The following is a 20570-nucleotide window of genomic DNA, read 5'->3' on the forward strand; positions in this document are numbered from 1 at the left end:
AATAATATCAAAGTTAAGTAAATATCATTCAAGTAGTAAACTTTTTTCTACTATTAACATTACAACGAGGGAGACAAAGCTGAGTGAGAGGATAAAGTAATCACAGAGTTTGTAAGGATTGTAGACAATTTCAGAACACATGAATTTATTATAGGAACCAGAGGACAGTCTAGGGGAGGAGCTCTGATACTAAGGTGGAAGTTATATCACTGTTGTAGGCCATTTTGCTTTAGGCTGTGGAAGGGTACTTGAAATACTGAACTCTGACAAATTAAAAGTAATCTTCATGTATTTGTAAAAACATTTTGAAAAAAATGAAGAATATTTGAGGTTGTGAGAGTTTATTTAGCAATTCAATTACATATTCCTAAGGGTTTAGCAGACAGTAGAAGCACTCAGCCTACAAAGAAGTCATTTATCTCATAGAACCTGTGTTGTCACTTTAACAGAACCATCCAATTAATTCCAATCCTTTGCCATTTCCTTTCAGAACTTTACAATTGAATCTTGTTTCTACCACCTTTACAGGCAGTGCATATCAGATCATAACTTGCAAACTTACAGATTTTCCCCCCAAAAAATGTCCTATTGCCTTTTTGTGCCAATCACCATAAATGTGATACATCTGGTTACTGATTTTTCTTCTATTGGAACCAATTTTTCCTTTTATGTATACAGTTAAAACAATTAATGATTTTTAGAACTGCGTGTGGCCCAACCAATGTGTTCTCCTAATTTCCTTTTCATTTAAGTGCTCTATTCTCCTCAAGGATCTCCTCCATTTTCAGTCATATGGATCCTTTTTTTACTTTGTCAAGCCATTGACCTCCCTTGTCATCCAGGGTTCCTAAATCTTGCCATCCTTAACCTTTCACCCACATGGGGACAAGCTGTCCCTGAATATTCATGATCTCATTTTTTAAAGATTCCCACTTTTTGGATGCTGTTTTACCCGCAAGCAGATGCTGTCAATTTACTTTCACCAGGTACTGTCTGATGTTATTGAAATTTGCCTTACCCCATTTTAGGAACTTAACTTACAGACCACCCTTATCCCTTTCCCTAACAGCCTTGAAGCTTATAGCATTATGATTGGTATCCCTCACTGACTCTTCCACCACTATCCTGGCCTCTTTTCCCAAGATAAGGTCCAGTACATCCTGTCTCTAAGAGGACTATCTATGTATAGGCTCAAGAAGTTTCCTGGATGCACTTTACAAATTCCACCACACCTAATCCCCTCGCACTAAGGCAATCACAGTCAATATTGGGGAAGTTAACATTCCCTATTACTATAACTCTTAGCTCTTGGATTTTTCAGTGATTTGTCCACGTATCTGCTCCTCTATCTCCCACTAATTCTTGGGGTGCCTGTATTTTAACTCCCAATAAAGTGATTGCCCTTATTTTTAAGTTCAACTCACGTGGCCTCATTTGAAGAACCTTCCAGCATGTCCTCCTTGAGTACTGCAATGATGTTTACTCTGATCAATATTGCAATTCCTCCTTCTCTTATACCTCCCCCTCAATCACACCTTAACCTCTCATATTTGGAACACTGTGCTGCCAGTCCTGCCCTTCTTTCAACCATGTTTCTATGATCGCAATAATATCATATTCCCATGTACTGATCAATGCTCTTAAGCTCATCAGTCTTACCTGTCACACTCCTTAACTTTCCATATACGCAGTTCAGCTTACCAGTCCTCCCATGTGCCTAATCGTGCTCCCGTCTGCTCTGCCTGGTGAACTTGTTTGACACCATCTCCTCACCTGCTGTACTACTACTCTGCATCCCCTCTCCCTGATAAAATAGTTTAAACCCTTCCCGAAAACATGAGCAATCCTCCCTGCAAGGATATTGGTCCCAGCTTGTAAAGGTCCTACCTGCCCATGAATCGGTCCCAGTGATCCAACTATCTAAAGCCTTGCTTTGTTGTCATGCACCCCAGGCCTTTCTATTCCTTTAATTTTGTATTATTTAGTTTATTTTGCTTCTGTTCATTCCTTTGCCTAAAATATATCATTTTGCTCCACTGCCCCAGGTTTTATCTGCTATATTTGTCCATTTCGCCATTTGATTGTGGCATCCTGTTGCTCTTACTATCTTTTTGTTAATTATATTTCTGACTTCCATGTTTTCTATAAACATATCCCCATGATTTAGAGTATTGTTATTTTTTGATACATTAAAGTTACCACTGCAATACTGTGCTACACCTACATTTTGAAAACTAACTCCCTTTTCTGGTCCCTAACCGTTAGCTAATTTTGTGTTCATGCCTCCTTTCTCCTTTAAATTCTATGAATTTAAATTTTGCTAACATCTTTTATGTGGTACTCACCACACCAACTTCCTTCATTATTTCATCAAATAGCTACATTATGTTAGTCAAATATTCTTGACTTTAATAAATCCCTTTTGGCTTTCACTTATTTACCTGCACTTTGTGAGACACCAATTAGTTTTTGCCCCTATATGGTCTTCTTACCTATAACATTAGGCTGATTGCTATCGTTTATCACTCTTTCCTTTTAAAACAGGGTGTAACTTTTGGGGTCATGTTATTTCAGTTTCTATTTCAAAGATAAAGGCAACAGTGGACCATCAAATCTTTTTTTTCATGGGTAACTTCAGTGGAAGTGGCTGATCATATATGTCTGTTTTTTTTATACAGGATTGGCTTGGTCTTTGTGGTTGATGACTCAGATGAGGCTGATGGCCTAAAAGATCCTGGTGTCGCACTTCTCAGGGCTTTTAACTTTGTAGCAGATGAATTGGACAACATGAATGCCTTTCAGACAATCATTTCGGTATGATTAATGTGATAAGTGGATTAAGAACTTGGAAATGACACTATTCACATTTGAAATTTATTTTAGTTCTTCATCTTTAAGACAATCCCATCAACCTTACCATACAACTTTCCATGCTGTGATGTTGGGATCTGATGCTAGGAGCACAATGACATTGAGTCACATTCTTCCCTTTGTGTCTGCCATTTTGTGTCAACCATGTGATGCCGATCCATCATGCTACATTAGTTTTCTGTCTTTACACCCTCCCTACTCCAGTCAAACATTCTGTTTTATCAGAACATTCTTGTCATATTTCAGAATATATTTATTAGTAATTAGTCAGTATATGGCTAAATTTTGTTCCTGTTTATTATCAACAATATTAAGTTTTCATAAAATCGAAAAGGACACCCAGCTAACTGGACTGTTATCATCCATGTTCAACATACTCCCATCCCTTAGGAAATAGACTCTCTAGATTCTTACACTAATAGAAATGTAATGTTTGACTATGCTATAAGCAAATGGCCCTGTTCTCTTTGTTTATTGTGAAATGCCTTGGTCAATTTCAACTTGAGTTTCTATTGTCAGATTTTTATTCTGGAATTTTATCTTCAGACAAATACGGAGAAACCTCAGAGTTTTTCTTCTCAACTGTATACAGCAGCCACCTTTTTAAATAGATCAAGTGGCTTTGATGAAGCCTTTAACGTGATAAATTATAATGGGCTGAGTTGCTGTTGGGGTTAGAGGGGGACAACATAAGTTATTAACTTAATCTTCATTCCATGTATTTATGCATAGCGTTTCCTTTTTTCTTGCAGATTTACAACAAGGTGATGCCTGGTGAGAAATTGACAATTGAGCATATCATCAGTACCTTGGAAAAGGACTTTTCCAATGTGGAAGTTACCAGTATTCTGGGATCAGATTCAGCATATGACAGGAACAGGAAGGTGAGACATGTTAATACTTGGAGATAGGTTTTGTTTTTAAGTGGTCATTGGGAAGAACCAAACTAAAAGATGAGCTTTCAGAATAAAGGCAGTGATTTAACTACAAATAAATTGAAGCTCTTTGTTGCTTGAATTTACTTGTGAAAGTTGCATGTCTTATCATCCATTTACCAGGGAATGTTAATGTACAGCAGTCAAATTTTATGTAAATCAGGTACAGTTTTCCAACCCAGCACAAAGAGTCGCAAGATATTCAGTGCTTTAAATCCTAATAAATGCATAATCATTTCTTATTTTGGATGGGAAATTAGTGAATCCCGAATCTCCATTTAAATTAAAGAGGGCAGATAAAAAAAATTGCAAACTAGTTTGCAAGGATTCTATTTGGAAGTTGTATTTTCCATTATTACTGGAGGCTGCCCATTAATTGAAAAATAGCAAAGTTATGGGGTACTGAATGGATCTTTGGTCAAAAATGGATGAACTGCAGCCACTGGAATGAAAACTTGGGAGAATTTCGAGGTTGTGTGCAAACTCAATGAAATGTTTGGGGTGATGTTGACCATTATCAACTTGAACAGTAATGATAGAGTGAATCACCCTCCAGAGACAGGATGTGCCTCATTTTAATATTTATTTGCCAAGCACTAAAGGTAAAAACTGCTCTGTTTAGTTAATTCCTTGTGTTAAATTCATTATGCTATGGTGTTGTGTGCACATCAGTTTAAACATTACTCCCAATACCAATATAGAAGTCTAGCATGCTTTTAGCAAAGACAAATTTGATATGTGTGACCATCTGGTACATCAATTGCATATGTTATGCATCTTAAGGAAATGGACAGTTGGGTAGAATTTTATTTTTGGATCAGGGTTTTAAAATTTCGATGTGATGTAGTCTATCATGGAATTTAAAAGTTATATCTAAGTTTAAAAGATATAATTGGTGTAAAGTCTTACAGCATGTTGCTCCATAAGAGTAGTTAAATTTTGTCAAAGCACTGAATGACGGAAGTCATTCATGCCACAGTAAAGCCATGGAACCCAATTACATCCTGGGAGATAATGATGACAGTCACTTTGAAATTGCAGATTTATGAAAATAGTCTGTAGAATGATTTTTTTGTTAAATCTCAGGATTACCTTGTTTACATTCCTTTAAGTTTGATTTAAGTTTAAGTGTGAAGGCTGATTTAAACAAGTTCTTTAAAAAGATAGATTTGATGGGGCAGAAAATCCCTTCAATTGTGAGAAGTTCAAAGCAGGAATCCACTGTTTTAAAAATTTGAGCCAGGCTATTCAGAAGGGTAAATTAGAAGTTTTCTTTTACACACAATGGTGTAAACCTGGAGCACCCCGTTTGCTCAAAAGCCTATTGATGCTGGGTACGTTATAAATTCTAAGATTGGGATCACTAGATTATCATTGGAGAAAGATTTCAAAGAATAAGGGTCTAAAGTACAGATCAGCTATAATCTAATGGAGAGATTGAACGAAACTGAGGGGCGAAATGGTCTCCTCCAGCAACTGCACTCTGTGAGTTTTGTTTTACCTCGAGGCAGGAATGATCAAAAAATCATAATCTCAGGATTTTGTGTGTAGTATAGAATTTATTCTAAGTGTGTGGCACAGAACAAATTACAATTATTATCTGCATCTTTTTAAACACTGACATAAAAATACTTTACTCATGCATTAAAATAATTTAACAGGTCTCTAATTCAAGAGTTTTTTTTAGAAAAGAAATACACTTTCACAAAAATAGAATAAAGATTGAATATCATAAAAGTCTTGTATTGCATCTATGCCTTGTCATATCAAATGAATGATTTATTACTTCAGATTAATATTCCTATTACCTATTCTGTTCTGTTTCAGGTACAACCTAGGTTATCCTAAAGTGTGGTCTTCATTGTTTATTAATTCAGTCCTGAAAAATTATTCTGTTCTTTATAACAAAAATTAAAATTTAATAGGCATTTTACAAAAAAAGCAAACCAAGTTAGATGAGTTTTTAAGATAAATATTTTCTAAAGCTTCCAACGATTTGGTTCCACATTTATCAAATCAATCTGGTGTTCCTTTGAACCCAAGCTTGGTAACATAATTGAAAATGACAATTATGCCAGAATAATTAATGATTAATAGTTTAATGTGTATCATTGTTGTAGCAAGATTTATTTTCTATAGTACATTGTGTGCCTGATAACTTTTTGTTTCTTTATTAGGAAGGGAAAGATTATTTTAAACAAACAGGCCTTGGCCCTCTGCCCATTGGCCTCTACAATGGCATGCCTTACCTGAGGGATCAACTGGATCCTGATGAGCTAGAAACAGTGATGATGCACAAGATCTTGGATAACACTGCCTACTTTCAGAAAGTTGTTTACTTAGTAAGTATAGTTAATCTGTTCTCTTACGTTAATTAGATATAAACATAAAACAAACAGCACTCTGATTTAAATTGCAAAGGATTGGACAAATATGAACACCATTTTCATTTAACATTTTACTGAAACTGATTTAAATCTAAGAAAATGGAAGATTTCTGATAATGTAGCATATATGTGTACTGCCATATCATACCGGTACATTTGTGACTCAGTTAGTACATTTAAGTGAGAAAAGTGCATCAAAATGGTGTTGCCGAAGTCCCTCAACTCTATATTTTTAGAAATAATATCAAAATTGACTTCAAGTAGAGGGCCCATTTTTCTTTTTCATCCTTTAGGTAATCTGTATGCTTCTGTGGAATAGATTTTACAAGGATGATAGAAGAATTGAAATGTTATAATTATCCTGAAAGAATGAACTGGTTTATTTTTACCCCAGCAAAGGAAGGCTGAGAAATGACAAAACAGAGATCTTTTAAATAATAGGATTTTGCTGAGTAGCTGTAAAAAAAAATGTTTTACCACATTGTTCAAAAGTCCAAAATTAAGGACTATCAAGAAAGATAATCACTAATAAATCTAATAAAATATTGAGGGGAGCACTCTTTATTCACTGGTAAAAATGTCAAACTTGAAACCACAATGGGTAGTGTCCTTGGATGTCAGTTACCAATGAGCATGAATTTTGTGAAGGATTTGGAAGGAGTTGATGAGAAATACAAGGCTCACTTAAATAGAGCCTTGCACTTTTTTATCAGGATGCCCAAAGTCCTTTAGAACCAATGAAGTGCTCTTGAAATTTAGTCACTTTTGCAATGTAGGAAGCACAGCAGCCACATCGCACACAGCATTGTGATAATGATGAGATAGTATGCTGGCTTAAGATCAGGAAAGTTGTCCCTGTATCACTTTCCAGACATCCCACAGCAATTTATAATCGCTGAATGTTTTTTGATGCTAGTTGGGTATTTTTGTTTTGAATAGTTGTTATTGCTGTAATGTAGGGAAATGCAGAAACAAGTTTGCATATCTGCTGAAACAACACTGAGAAAAATGACTAGATAATCTGTTTTTGCTGATTTTTGTTGAGGGAAAATATAAGTAAATATTTAATGCATAAAATTACAAAGAGATACAGGTGTATGTCGGAGAAGGGGGGAGGTGGAAAATTTTGTTCTCATCATTCATTTAATTATTATGTAATGCAAGAATCCAAAAAATTTAATTTAACAGTTGTGCAGGTCTATTTGAGAGTGACAGGCACCTTCGTAGTGTCAAAAAGAAGTACTTGGATATCCATTTAGAAGCTGGAATAGTGGGATTTTTCTTCCTTTAGCATATAGGCCAAATGGTCTCCATCTGTGCTGTGGATTTCTGTGATTTTGTAGAGGCATTGAAGTACTTAAAGTAAAACTTCAACTCAGTTTGAAAAAAATTCCACATTGATTGGCAGAAAAGGGTAAAATTGGAGAGCACTTGTGTGAAACACACACAACACCAAGGAAGCAATGGCCTTTATTTGTGCTGTTAATTCTATATAAAATGTCTTCTTTTCCTCATTTCGGTAACTTATGATTATGTTGTCATTTTTAGGGCGAACTGAACAATGACCAGGATGTTGTTGATTTCATAATGAATCAGCCGACCATTGTTCCAAGGATCAATCCCAGGATTCTCAGCTCTGAGAGAGAGTACTTGTCTCTGTCTGCCAATGGTGAGAATCATCAGTGTCTTGGACAAAATAAGCTTCAGTATTTTGCTACATTTTAGTTTTAATTTGATAAGCATGTCCAGTCATAAAGGAAGTTAAGTTTATTAATTAACATGGGTCTCCTCGCATAGCCTCATTTACTTCCTCCACCAAAGATTAAAATTCACTGGTGGTGTGCAGCTGTGCCCTGTGAGAATAGTTTACTCTGCTAAGATGGTCATTGCTTGACACAGATTAGTAAATCAAGTTTGATGAGAAGAAGACACTCTATTGTGTTACTTCGAAAAATTAAAATTATGGACTGACGTAGCTTTTTGTGCATGGGTGGAATGGAAGAGATGCTAAAGAGGAAAGCTACTTGCTTTTAAATGATTTTGCTATCTACAAAGTTCATGAGTTAGATGCATTTAGTTTACAATTTTTGGTAGAACTCTTCATTGACAGAGGTTGGGTAATAGTTACATTTTTTGTCAGTCTGAAGTCTTGCATCAAGGAGGGAAAATTTATTTATATATTTATGTTTTAAAATAGATGTAGTAATATTTTAGGTTGGAAACTGCTGTGATAACTTTTAGTATTCTACAGAATTGAATTTATAGTAGTTGACTAAATATTCTTTAATTTCAGTTGAATTAGCCAATAGTGGTTGCAAATCTTTAATGAACCCACATCTTATTACAGCTGATGATGGTGTAGATGATTATTCCCGTTTTGCGCTCCTGAAATCTGAGGAAAAATCTGCAGCTGTGGCCAACAGTATATCCTATTTGTCTAAAAGAGGTATGGTAGTTAGTTTGTGGTGATTTCTTGTTTATATGATGCGAAATTTATTTTGCTATAATATATATAATCCCCAAAGTGTGGCTCATGTTTACTCAGGGGACATGCAGTCTTTAAAGAAAAAAAAGAGCATGAATAAGTAAACTGTAAACTTCTGCTAGTTTTCCTTTAAGATGATTGACTAATTGCTATTAAGTCAGTACTGATTTCCTACAAAGACCAGTCAAAAAACAGATCCAGACAAGCTGACCTTTCGGAGGAACCCTTGGTTGGTTAATCACATTTCTTTGAAGTATGACATCAAAACTTTAAAAACTTAACAATGATAGACATTCCAATCAACAGCCTTTCTAAACATCAAACTGCATAATAGATCTAAACCACGATGAGCAGAAACCTGAAAGTATTTGTAAAGTTCTTTGATCAAATAACAATTAAAATTATTGAACTGACGCTTTTTTGTTAGTAATTGACCTTTATGCTGAAACAGATGTAGCTCCACTTTATCCAGCTGAATTATATAATGTGAATTCCATTGCTTAACACCTATATCCTTCCAAAAGCATGTTATCAAATTTGTAGATGAAAATGTGGGAAATACTCAGTTCAGGCAGCATCTGTGGAGAGAGAAACAAAGTTAACATTTCAAGTTAGTGACCTTCCATCAGAACCTGACAGTGTGAGCTAATCAGCTGCCAGTTGATAAATAGGTTATCACCTATACCCATGTGCACTTGACATTTGTTAACTTCCAGTGTTTTGGATCTGTAATCCATTTCAAATTCTCCATATGCAGTAGTCAGTGATGCAAAATGACACATTTTCTGTTTTTGTTTTAGCTTACAGATGTTTAAAAGCACAGTCATACTTGTAGTAGTTAATCCTGCACTATCACCAGCAGAAAAGTAGTCGTGTTAATTTAATGATAGAGGGGTAGAGGTAACAAGTAAAAGGATTTGCGATAAATATCCTTCTTAACTGCTGTACCTGTAATGAACAAAATCAAAACATGCTTGCCTTCAAAATTTCCCATTATGTGCTCGTAACACTGAACAATGACCAAGATGTCTTTGCTCCAGTCATCAGCACCAACATAATATATCTCTATATCCAGCATGTCAATTATTGTGGCTCAAGAAAAAGGGAAGGTAAATTTCATCAGGCTCTTTGCATGTTAAATTACATTCTGACCCATTTGAAATGGCATTTAAAGGTCATTATTGCTGATTATTTTAAACAATTCCAGTTGAAATGAAATCAGTGCTAAATGTTCATCCATGAATATTACCATTTTCCTGTTTGCTGATGGGAAGGAGAAATAATCAACTTGTAAAATTAATTAATTGAATGGATTCCTGGTATTCTGCTGCTTTGACCTGGCACTGAACTACACAGCTACTCGTTAAGTGGATGTCTTAGTGATCGTATCATTGGTAGCACTCCATCACTGGAAGTTGTAGGATGGACTTTGTATGACATGGGAAAGGTTGGGAACCTCTGGTCAGCAAGCAATGCAATACTGATATGTGAAGAGGCTATAGCTATAGTCTTCAGAATCACCACATCCTGCATGGATATTTCTGAAGAATGATGAGTTTTCTAAGGCAGTCATCACAAAGATGTATTGACATCTTGCAGGGTTGCCTTCACTTCCATGTTTGCACTGTTCTTTCCATGGGAGTCACGGTGGCAGTGACACTCAACTTCTTGACCATCAGATCATTCCAAGCAGCAGTGGCATTACACCGTATACCTCAAGTTGATACTCACCGCAGTATCAAAGAGGTCATCCAGGCTCTCCACTTGCGAAGAAAGGATTCAATCCTTTTTGAGTTCACAGAGAAGAAAGTTGCATTTTGGGCTCTGGTGTTGGTGAGCATTGCTGGCTACCTTTCAGTGCAGGTTTGCCATAGTATCTCCCATAAATAACCTGGATCTCCTCATCTATAGATAGAGTTTCCACTCACTCAAGGCACAGCTTGTTGTCGACCATGAGAAGTTCATGTTGTTCAATGGCATGTTTCCTGGCAGCATCTGTGACTCCTTGATCCTGAGGGAATCCACATTGCTGGATATTTTCAGCAGCTACTAATGTCCTGAGGGATGGATCATGGGGGACAATGGCTACTCTCAACTTTAAGCTGAAACCCCGGCAGCTGAGTGCCAATGCTATAAGAGCTACCAAAGCATCAGAATTGTAAAGGAAAGTGCTATTGGACTTCTAAAGATGAGGCCCTGTTGCTTACTTCAGTCCTGGGGCAACTTGCAGTACATGACAACTCGGTGTGGTAACTTGGTGGTGTGCTGGATTCTGAACAATCCAGCCAAATGCAACAGCTACTGGTGCTCGGAAAGAGCAGCATGCACAACCAGAGCCTGAGGGACACGAGGTGCAGCCAGAAGGAAGGGACAAGTAAGCATTTGAGGGGGATGTCCTAGCTGAATGTTAACAGCTGAACAGAGAAGGAAGGCATTATGTACAGCGTATGATGGTCTTGCTTCTTTAAGGAATCATGCTCCCAATGACCCTCTACTCCAATCGTTTGCACCAACAAAGTATACCAGCATTTAGCCAGAGCAGCCCAGATGATGCACGCAATTCCCTTGCATCCTGCTGTGCTAATCTAAAACACCTATAATCAGGCACCCTTGGGACTTTGGTGGTGCTGGACTGGCAGATTTTCTGGACTGTTGGATGTTATTCCACTTAATATTCTGACACAGTTTTACATTAAGATGTTACAGGGTAGTTTAATGTATTTTCTCGTGAAACCAATGAGTTTAAAGGGAGTGTGAGGAACAGGCCCCGGTAAGTTTAAATAGAGCATGGGAAATGGGGCCCAGTGTGTTTAAAGGGAGCGTGGGATGCAGCACCCAGTGAGACAGATGCTGAACCACCGGGATTTCCGAGAAATAAGGTGGTGGATTATTTGGAATTTTACTGTCCAGAACATCAGTGAACCCCCATGTAAAGTGGTGCTCCTAGACGCAGGTATGTGAATTTGCTCATATTTTTCAGCTCCTCTCTCACAGTTTTCTATGATGTGTTGAATGATCAGATTGAGCAGGGAATAAGAACAGTGAGATTGTAATCAATTTCACATTGGAGGGCTCACAAGCATTGCCAGGATAATACGGCAGCTTCATTTGTCAACTTACTTCAGTTAAGTGATCCACTGAAGTGAGGCTATAATTTGTAATGTGAAACGCCTCTTAAATCTGGTAACATTTATGGTTTCATTTGAGCACGTTCACATGACGTGCACGAGGCTTGCCTAAGTGAGCCACTGCAGGGTACGCAGCACTCCAGCAGCTGCAACACCAGTGTAACTTATTTCCGCACACCAAGGTATGTTATTTTCTCCAAACGAGAACTCACTGGACTGTTACTAATGTTCTGAGAATTATTTGCACCAAATAAATCTAGAATTTTAAAAAACAATTGCTAGTCTCACTAATAGTAACCATGAAACTATCAGATTGTCATTAAAAGCCCATATGGTTAACTGATGTCCTCCAGGGAAGGAAATCTGCCATCCTCATCTAATCTGACCACTGGCGTCGTCTCGGAATTAAGTTCTCACTTCTGTCCGCTGTAAGTAACACAGTGCCGTGAGGCCGATTCGATAAAACGCGTTTATTAGCAGTGCACCGCTAAGGAGAGGTCTCTTCAGCACTCGTTAAGAGTCGCTTCCCGAGGTCTCTTCGTACAAAGGAGCAGACAGAAATTTATACAGAAATTGTCACGCACACTTAATGCATGCGGCGCCGCGAGTTTCTGTCAAGCCACAGAGATCCCGAGACAGACATCGCACCTATTGTCCAGCATAATTGAGTTATAATCAAGAAATTCAAAGACAGGTATCACCCCTCATTGATTAGGACAAGCTTCCCACTCGTGCTTATTGCACCCAGTAATCCTATTGTCTAGCATAACGGGACTGAAACCAAGGTTCCGGGACTGAAACCAAGGTTCCAGACAAAGTAATTAACACCTTATCCATTGAGTCAGCAGCTTGCATGCTTGTGAGGTATTTTTTCTATCAGCTATAGGTAGGGTGACAGTTTTTAACCCTTTACTTCCTCAGTGGAAGGCTGCCCTCCTTCACTTTGAGTGCACACAGATATCCTTGAAGACCCATGAAAAATTCTTGACCAATATGGATCAGATTCAGACTGTTGCCCAGGAGCAGTCTGGGACGGTTGGTGTCAAGGCACAGCTGATTGTCCTGCCTGAGAGCCAATGAAAGGATATGAACTGGTGATCATGTGCAGGGAGATTTCCTGAGTCTACGCACCAGGCAATCTCTCAGAGGACTGAATAGACATACAGGTTAGGAAGTTGTGGGCATGCTATGTTGGCGTCGGAAGCGTGGCGACACTTGTGGGCTGCCTCAGAACATTATGCAAAAAGATGCATTTTACTGTGTGTTTCGATGTACATGTGACTAATAAATCTTATCTTGAAAATTATATGCTGGCATCTCGACAACACTTTCATTGCTTCAGCCTTGGATTTGGAGCTGACCTGCTGACAGATTCCAAATCATAGGTTCCTGTCTCCATGTCTTCCATCTCCTCCTCAGGATCAATTTGATGAAGTCTTTGTTCACAATGAATGATGTTTGTGTGTGTGTGTGTGTGAGGTGGTGTGGTGCACTTGGAGTTATATATATCTCTGCTCCTGTAGAAGTGAGATAAATTTTGGCACGGCAGGTTTCTATTTGAGTGGGAGAGGGATCTGCTTTGCCTGACATCTCTCTATCCATGTAGGAGAGCAATATGCTGACATGTAGCATCTACTCATGGAAAACAGCTTGATGCTCACCTGCGGCATCCCTTTGCTCCTGGAGACTTGTGGAGTTGCTAATGGGATGGATCTCTGTGTCCAATAAGGGTAGAAATCTGCTCATAAGTGACATTCCTCTGCTCAGTAAGGACATCAAGCTGCTCCTGGTGACATATCACCATTTCCAAAGAGCTTCAAGCTATTCCCATGTGGCAGACCAGACCTTCAGCTGAGACAGTGTGAGACCAGTTGGTTGTACAGAGAGTATGTGGAAACCTTTCTAGTGCATGAAAAGGTTGGGGTTAATACTGGGAGGTATAAATCAGAAGAATGAGGAGAGAATATCTATGAGGGTGCAAGAACTAAGAGATCTGTGGGATATTTGTGCAATAATCTTTTGAGACTGCAAGGCATTTAACAAGCAGTTAGTAAAGCATTTAGTAACTAAAAGGAATAAAGGGCCAAATACAAGAAGTTATGCTAAGCCCGTATAAAACACTGGCTTTTATCAATTTTACAATACAATATTATTGTATTAGCACAACACCAATATTATTGTGTCAAATTCTCGGCATGGCACTTGAGGAAGGATGTGAAGGTACTGGAGAGGGTCCAAAAAAAAACATTTATCAGAAATCTTTTGGGGGTTGTGGGATGTTAGTCACTTGGATAGACTGTAATAAGCTGATTTACTTTTTCTTGGAACAGGGATTGTTAAGAGATTTGGTAGACTTGATGGAGTAAATAGAGAGAAACTTCTTCCAGTGGCTCAAGGGTTGATAACAAAAGGACAAAGATTTGAGCTGATTGGCAAAAGAACCATAGGTAACATGAGGGAAAACAATTCTTGCACTTTGAGTGGTTAGAATTTGGAATGCTGTCTGACAATATGGTGAATACAGATTCAATAGTATCCTTCAGAAGGAAGTTGAGGAAAAATATAGGAAAGAATTGGGGCATAATATAAAGAGCACTGTCTGACTTTAGTTAAGCTGAGTCTAATTAGTAGCAAGGTTTAAAAATGGGCAGTGATTTTGCCTGTTTTTAATTTCATCAGTACCTCTGTGGGCTGCTCCTTCATCCAAAGCCTTGCACATAAGTGGCTTTTCAGAAGATATTTACTAAATCCACAAAGCTGGGAATTTCTCCTCAATTGTGCTGGGTTTTCTTGTTGCAATATGCCAGAATTAGCAAACCATTGGCAAAGTCCCATGCATTTTAAATCTTAGTTATCATTGTTCAACCCATTTTTTAAAATATTTTGTGTTCTCAAATTGATCATCATGCCAAGTTACTACTGACTTTTGTACACGAATATAACTTATCAAATGATTATATATTTTTTTAAAAGTTAATTACAATTGGTTTGCTCATTGCTGGCTGGTCATTTCTGTTAAGATGCTTATTTTTTTGTGACAAATACATTTGTATCTCTTTAATCAAATTACATTGAGTTTTAATTCTTAAGTATGTTTGATTTTTTTTCTTAAAATACCAAGTTTAAAAGAAATGATGAATTGTTACTTGATTGATCTTTCATAAAAGATCTTAATGCATCTCCATACAATTGAGCTTGAGTGGAAACTTATTTCTCAAAGCTACTCCAAGCCAAAATTCAACATTAACCTTGTTATGTGATTCTGTCAATGTCATGTTCAAAGTAATTATCCCAAAAGTCCATGAATCTGGCATGCACAGGATCTTGGTGGTGCTGCACTAGCAGATTTTCTGGACTATTGAACATACTGTTAATTCACTTTTTTTTAAGATGTTACACAATGGAGTAGTGCATTTTCCAGTGAACCTGGTAAGTTTAAAGTGTGCGCAGGAGCCAGAGCCCCAGTGTGTGGATGGGGAGCATGAGTACTTGGGCCCCGATAAGTGAATGGGAAGCACAAGACCATGACCCGGGATACTGAATGGGGAATATGGCAACTCAGGCCCAGTATGTGGACTGGGAATGCAGGAATGGGGGCCCCAGTGAGTCAGGTGGTGGGGGGTGTGGTTTTGGTGGTGCAGGGAGTGGCAAAAATCTCTTGGTGAGCCAGATGCTGAACCATCAGGATTTCTGAATGGTCAGATAGTGGACTATAGGAATAGGAATTTTACTGTACCATGTCTTGCTGCTGCTGTTAAATTCTCTTGTTGAGAAAATTAATGGCATGCCTAATTTGGTTTGAAGTGCAGCAACTACTGCCTTTGAAATATAGGGGACCACACAAGAAATAGGAGCAGGAGTAGGCCACCTGGCCCGTTGAGCCTGCTCCGCCATTCGTTAAGATCATGACTAATCTGGCTGTGGACTCAGCTCCACTTACCTGCCTTTTCCCCAAAACCCTTAATTCCCCTACTATGCAAAAATCTAACTGTGTCTTAAACATATTTAATGAGGTAGCCTCCACTGCTTTCTTGGGCAGAGGATTCCACAGGTTCACTACTCTCTGGGAAAAGCAGTTCCTCCTCGTCTCAGTCCTAAATCTACTCCCCAGAATCTTGAGGCCATGTCCCCCTAGTTCTAGTCTCAGCTACCAGTGGAAACAACTTTCCTGCCTCCACCTTATCTATCCCTTTCATAATTTTATATGTTCTATAAGATCCCTTCTTATTCTTCTGAATTTCAGTGAGTAATAGTCCCAGGCGACTCAATCTCTCCTCATAGGCTAACCCCCTTCATCCCTGGAATCACCTGGTGAACCTCCTCTGCACTGCTTCCAAAGTACTCCAGGTGAGGCCTCACCAGTACCCTGTGCAGTCGCAGCATAACCTCCCTGCTCCAAAGTTTAATCCCACTAGCAATAAAGGCCAACATTCCATTTGCCTTCCTGATAACCTGTTGTACCTGCAAACTGACTTTTTGTGATTCACGCACAACCTTTTGGATTCATGCACAAGCACTCCAAGTCCCTCTGCACAACAGCATGCTGCAGTCTTTCATCATTTAAATAATAATCTGATCTTCTACTTTTCCTTTCAAAGTGGATGACCTCACATTTACCAATATCATACTCCATCTGCCAGACCCTTGCCCACTCACTTAACCTATCTATATCTCTCTGCAGACTCTACGCATCCTCTGCAGAATTTGCTTTTCCTCTCAATTTAGTGTCATCAGCTAACTAGATTTGCTACACTCAGTCCCCTCTTCCAAGTTGTTAATGTATATCATGAACAGTTGTGGGCCCAGCATCAACCCCTGCGACACTCTGCTCACCACTGATTGCCAACCAGAAAAACACCCATTTATCCCAATTCTCTGCCTTCTATTGGTTAACCAATCCTCTATCCATGCCAATATATTACCCCAACTCCATGCATCCTTATCTTATGGATAAGTCTTTTCAGCGGCACCTTTTTGAATGCCTTCTGGAAATCCAAGTATACAACATCCACCTGTTCCCCTCTATCCACTGCACTCGTTATATCCTCAAAGAACTCCAGTAAGGTTGTCAAACAGGACCTGCCCCTCCTGAATCCATGCTGCGTCTGCCTGATGGAACCAATTTCTATCCAGATGTCTTGCTATTTCCTCCTCAATATTAGCTTCAAGCATTTTCCCAACTATAGACATTAAGCTAACCAGCCGATAGTTACCTGCCTTCTGCCTACATCCTTTTTTAAACAGTGGCATGATATTCACTGTCTTCCAATCCTCTGGGACCTGCCAGAGTTCAGAGAATTTTGGTAAATTATCACAAACATCTCTATTATAGCTTGCGCCATTTCTTTCAGTACCCTGGGATGCATCCCATCAGGACCAGGGAACTGATCTACCTTTAGGCACACAGTTTGCTCAGCACTACTTCTTTCGTGACAGTGATTTTATCGAGGTCCTCACCTCCCATCACATCCATAACATCTCTCTTTGACATGTAAGATGCGTTCTCCACTGTGAAGACTGACACAAAATAATCGTTCAAAGCCTTGGCCATTTCCGCACTACTTAATCTTAATTTCCCCTTCTCATCTTCCAAGGGACCTTTGTTCACTTTAGCCACCCTTTTCTGCTTTATATAATTATAAACATTTTTACTATCTGTTTTTATATTTTGCGCTGGTTTGCTTTCATAATCTATCTTCCCTTTCTTTATTGCTTGCTTAGTGGTTCTTTGTTGCTTTTAAAGTTTCCCAATCTTCCAGTCTCCCACTACTCTTGGCAACTTTGTATGCATGAGCTTTTAGTTTGATGCTTGCCTCTATTTCCTTAGTTGTCCAAGGCTGGCGCTCCCCACCTTTTCTATCCTTGCATTTAACTAGAATAAATTTTTGTTGAGCATTATGAAAAATCTCTTTGAAAGTCTTCCACTGTTCCTCAACTGTCCTACCCTATAGCATGTGTTCCAGTCTATGCTAGCCAACTCCTCTCTCATTGTTGTAGTCTACCTTGTTTAGACATAATTAACTGGTTTTAGATCAAGCTATTGCACCCTCCATTTGTATGAGAAATTCAATCATACTGTGATCACTCTTTCCAAGAGAATCCCTGACTACAAGATCATTGATTTTACCTGTCTCATTGCACAGGACTGGATCTAAGATAGCATGTTCCCTTGTATATTCAGTAACATACTGCTCAAGAAAGCTATCACAGATGCATTCAATGAGGTCTTACATGCATGTCTTACATGCTCCAGTGGGTTATATTGTGCCTAAGTAGTAGTTCTAAGTATCATGGTATGCTATCCAATTGTCAGGACTGATGCAGGTTGCAGCTTTCAGTTCATTCAATGGTTGGTCTACTTATGGAAAACACTTTTTGTGTTGATAGTAGAGAAGAATTGGTAGAGAGTCAAGTTGTAAGTCAAGGTCACTCCCTTGCCTTCGCCTCTCTCTCTTTGTGGAATTACCTGTCATTGTTTCATCACTGATTTTGAGATTTCTCACTCAGAACTTCTATCATCTTTCATGTTCTGTTTCTGTGAATTTTGCATTCCTATAAAAGAGACAGGGTATATTGACCCATGGAAATTGTTACTTGTGTTACTTGCTCTTCCCATGTAATTTTGAATTAAATTTGTGCATTCTTGTACTTTTTATTGTTAGTATCCAGCTGTTGATCTTCATTTTCCTGTTAATGCTTTTTTTCATAAATCCTTCCTAACTGCAAAATGTTCTGAATTATTTGCATGTCTATTGTAATATTTATAAATGAACTAGTTGTATCAAAAACAGAAAATGCTACAAAATATTTAACAAGTCAGGGCTCATCTATGGAAAGAGAAAAATTCAGTGTTTCATCTAGTTAGTATTTATTGTGTGATGCAAGTTTTTCTCAATTCTTGGCAGCTACTTATAGTTTTTTTTAAAGAAGTATACCATGTCAATGGTGAATACTATTGTGCCTCTTTCTCTATGTATCTAGGTTTTTTGTTTTGTTGAAAATTTTATTGTGACACTCCATTGCAGTCTTTACAGTCCATCATCTCAGATAACATTTTTTTCTTGCTCTTGAGCTGTTCTCATACTGCATTCCATGGCTGCCTTAATAATATCTGGGAGATGGCCTGTGTGGTTCATTAGTTGCTTGAGAAGTGTTAAAAAGATCATTACAGGTGTACAGTGATCGAGTGATATTTCTTTATTACTTTCTAAGCAACTGTACATTTTAAGAACAATGCAGTTTGTTGCAAACACTTTTTTTAAAAAAGTTGTTTTCTATTGTTAATAAATGCATGAATTATAAGTCTTCAGTTTTCCAGCTACAGTTCATCAATTGGTGAGCAGTCATGAATAGAGTAATTCTCCCAGGTTGGATATGATTTAATTTCTGTTACTGATTTCCAATCGGTCTTTTTTCATAATTGTTTGGTTCATTACCATCTGTTTCTTGTTATAATTTAGAAATTGGGTGTCGTGTTACCTCTCGAGTTATTACCGTGCATTGTGTGGGGCATATAGAAGTCTAGTCTTCCACTCAATGTAACTGGATGCGGTGAATTGACCAAGTTTATTTATATAAATTACTGTACCAAACTATGCGGATTACATTGTGAATCTGATCTATACTCCCATTTGGAGCTATGCAAATATGTTGAAAGATGACTCATTTGAATTTAATATATTTCTATAAATGACTTATGATTCCCTTTAACATGTGAATGGCCTTTTGTACATTGTTTGCTTTAGGGGCAAAGTCAGATTGTTTTGTCCAAACAAGATTAATTTGGATTTCATAGGCTTGTGAATATTCAGTTGTTGAGCAAGTCTTTGGACGCTTTAGAGATCCATGAATGTGGAAATTGGGCAGTAAAGTGGTGAGGGTAGAGGGTCAACAATGATTGGGTTCTTGAATAGCAGGCTGGGTCAGTGGGCTGCATGCTTGTCTGCTTCTACTCGTGTTCTCAAAAATATCAAACCTAATTTGTTGATTCAATAGTTCACTGAATTAAAGGGAATGGGGGTTTTAGTTTGTGAATTATGAATTAACTATATAAAAGCAGCTTGAAACAATACATGGGTCCAGTGCATTGAACAAGTTGCACAGAGCCACAATTCCCTGATAGTTCACTTCCAGGCCTTGAATCTCAGTATATCATTCCATTGTGCTTAAACAAAGAGGAAGATCCTTGCTGCCAAATATTAGAAGGATACATTGCAACCAGGCCAACCTGGATTGATTACAGTTTCAGGTCATCAGGCCACATTGTGGTTAACTGTGCTGTCTCAAAAATGAGAATGAAGTTGACTTTCAAAGACTGAAATGGTGCAAGTTAGCAACCAAATCCACTTTTTTTTAACAATGTGCACTTTCATTTCAATCAGGAATTAAGTCTAGGTTGCATTCCAAATTAAGTTATCTCTGAAGGACACTTCAAAGTTGCTAACTTTAATTTGACCTGAATGTTTTAAAACTACCTTCAAAAAATTGCATCTGACACATTGATTTATGCTGTGTTTCTCTGCATTAAAATTTCTGTTCTGAAACATTTCTCCTTCAGGTGATATGGTTTACAATGGGTACTTCTGTGTTTGAATGCCATAGGCTCCGATGTTAGAGGAAAAAGTGTCATGTATACGATGAAGTTAAATGTAGCTGCAATTTGCTATAAATTTAATTTTATTCATGTTTTTTTTTCCTTTATGCTTTTTTTTGTGCAGGGATTTCTTCGCGAGAGATCTATGGTAACTTTCTGCTCTATTTGTTA

At 38.0% G+C, this 20570-nt stretch overlaps 1 protein-coding gene across 2 annotated transcripts in view; it reads left to right on the forward strand.

Moving 5' to 3' along the window:
- Positions 1–20570, forward strand: part of uggt1 (UDP-glucose glycoprotein glucosyltransferase 1) — a 116314-nt gene that overhangs the window by 33106 nt on the left and 62638 nt on the right. The window contains exons 16-21 of one of the 2 annotated variants that reach the window (XM_052017697.1): positions 2679–2814; positions 3624–3755; positions 5984–6148; positions 7742–7862; positions 8541–8639; positions 20524–20547. In XM_052017697.1, the coding sequence (XP_051873657.1) occupies positions 2679–2814; positions 3624–3755; positions 5984–6148; positions 7742–7862; positions 8541–8639; positions 20524–20547 (677 nt within the window). The remainder of the gene's footprint in view (positions 1–2678; positions 2815–3623; positions 3756–5983; positions 6149–7741; positions 7863–8540; positions 8640–20523; positions 20548–20570) is intronic. The other variant, XM_052017698.1, reaches the window with a different exon arrangement.

This window comes from Pristis pectinata, chromosome 6, assembly GCF_009764475.1.
Source record: "Pristis pectinata isolate sPriPec2 chromosome 6, sPriPec2.1.pri, whole genome shotgun sequence".
Classification (NCBI taxonomy): domain Eukaryota; kingdom Metazoa; phylum Chordata; class Chondrichthyes; order Rhinopristiformes; family Pristidae; genus Pristis; species Pristis pectinata.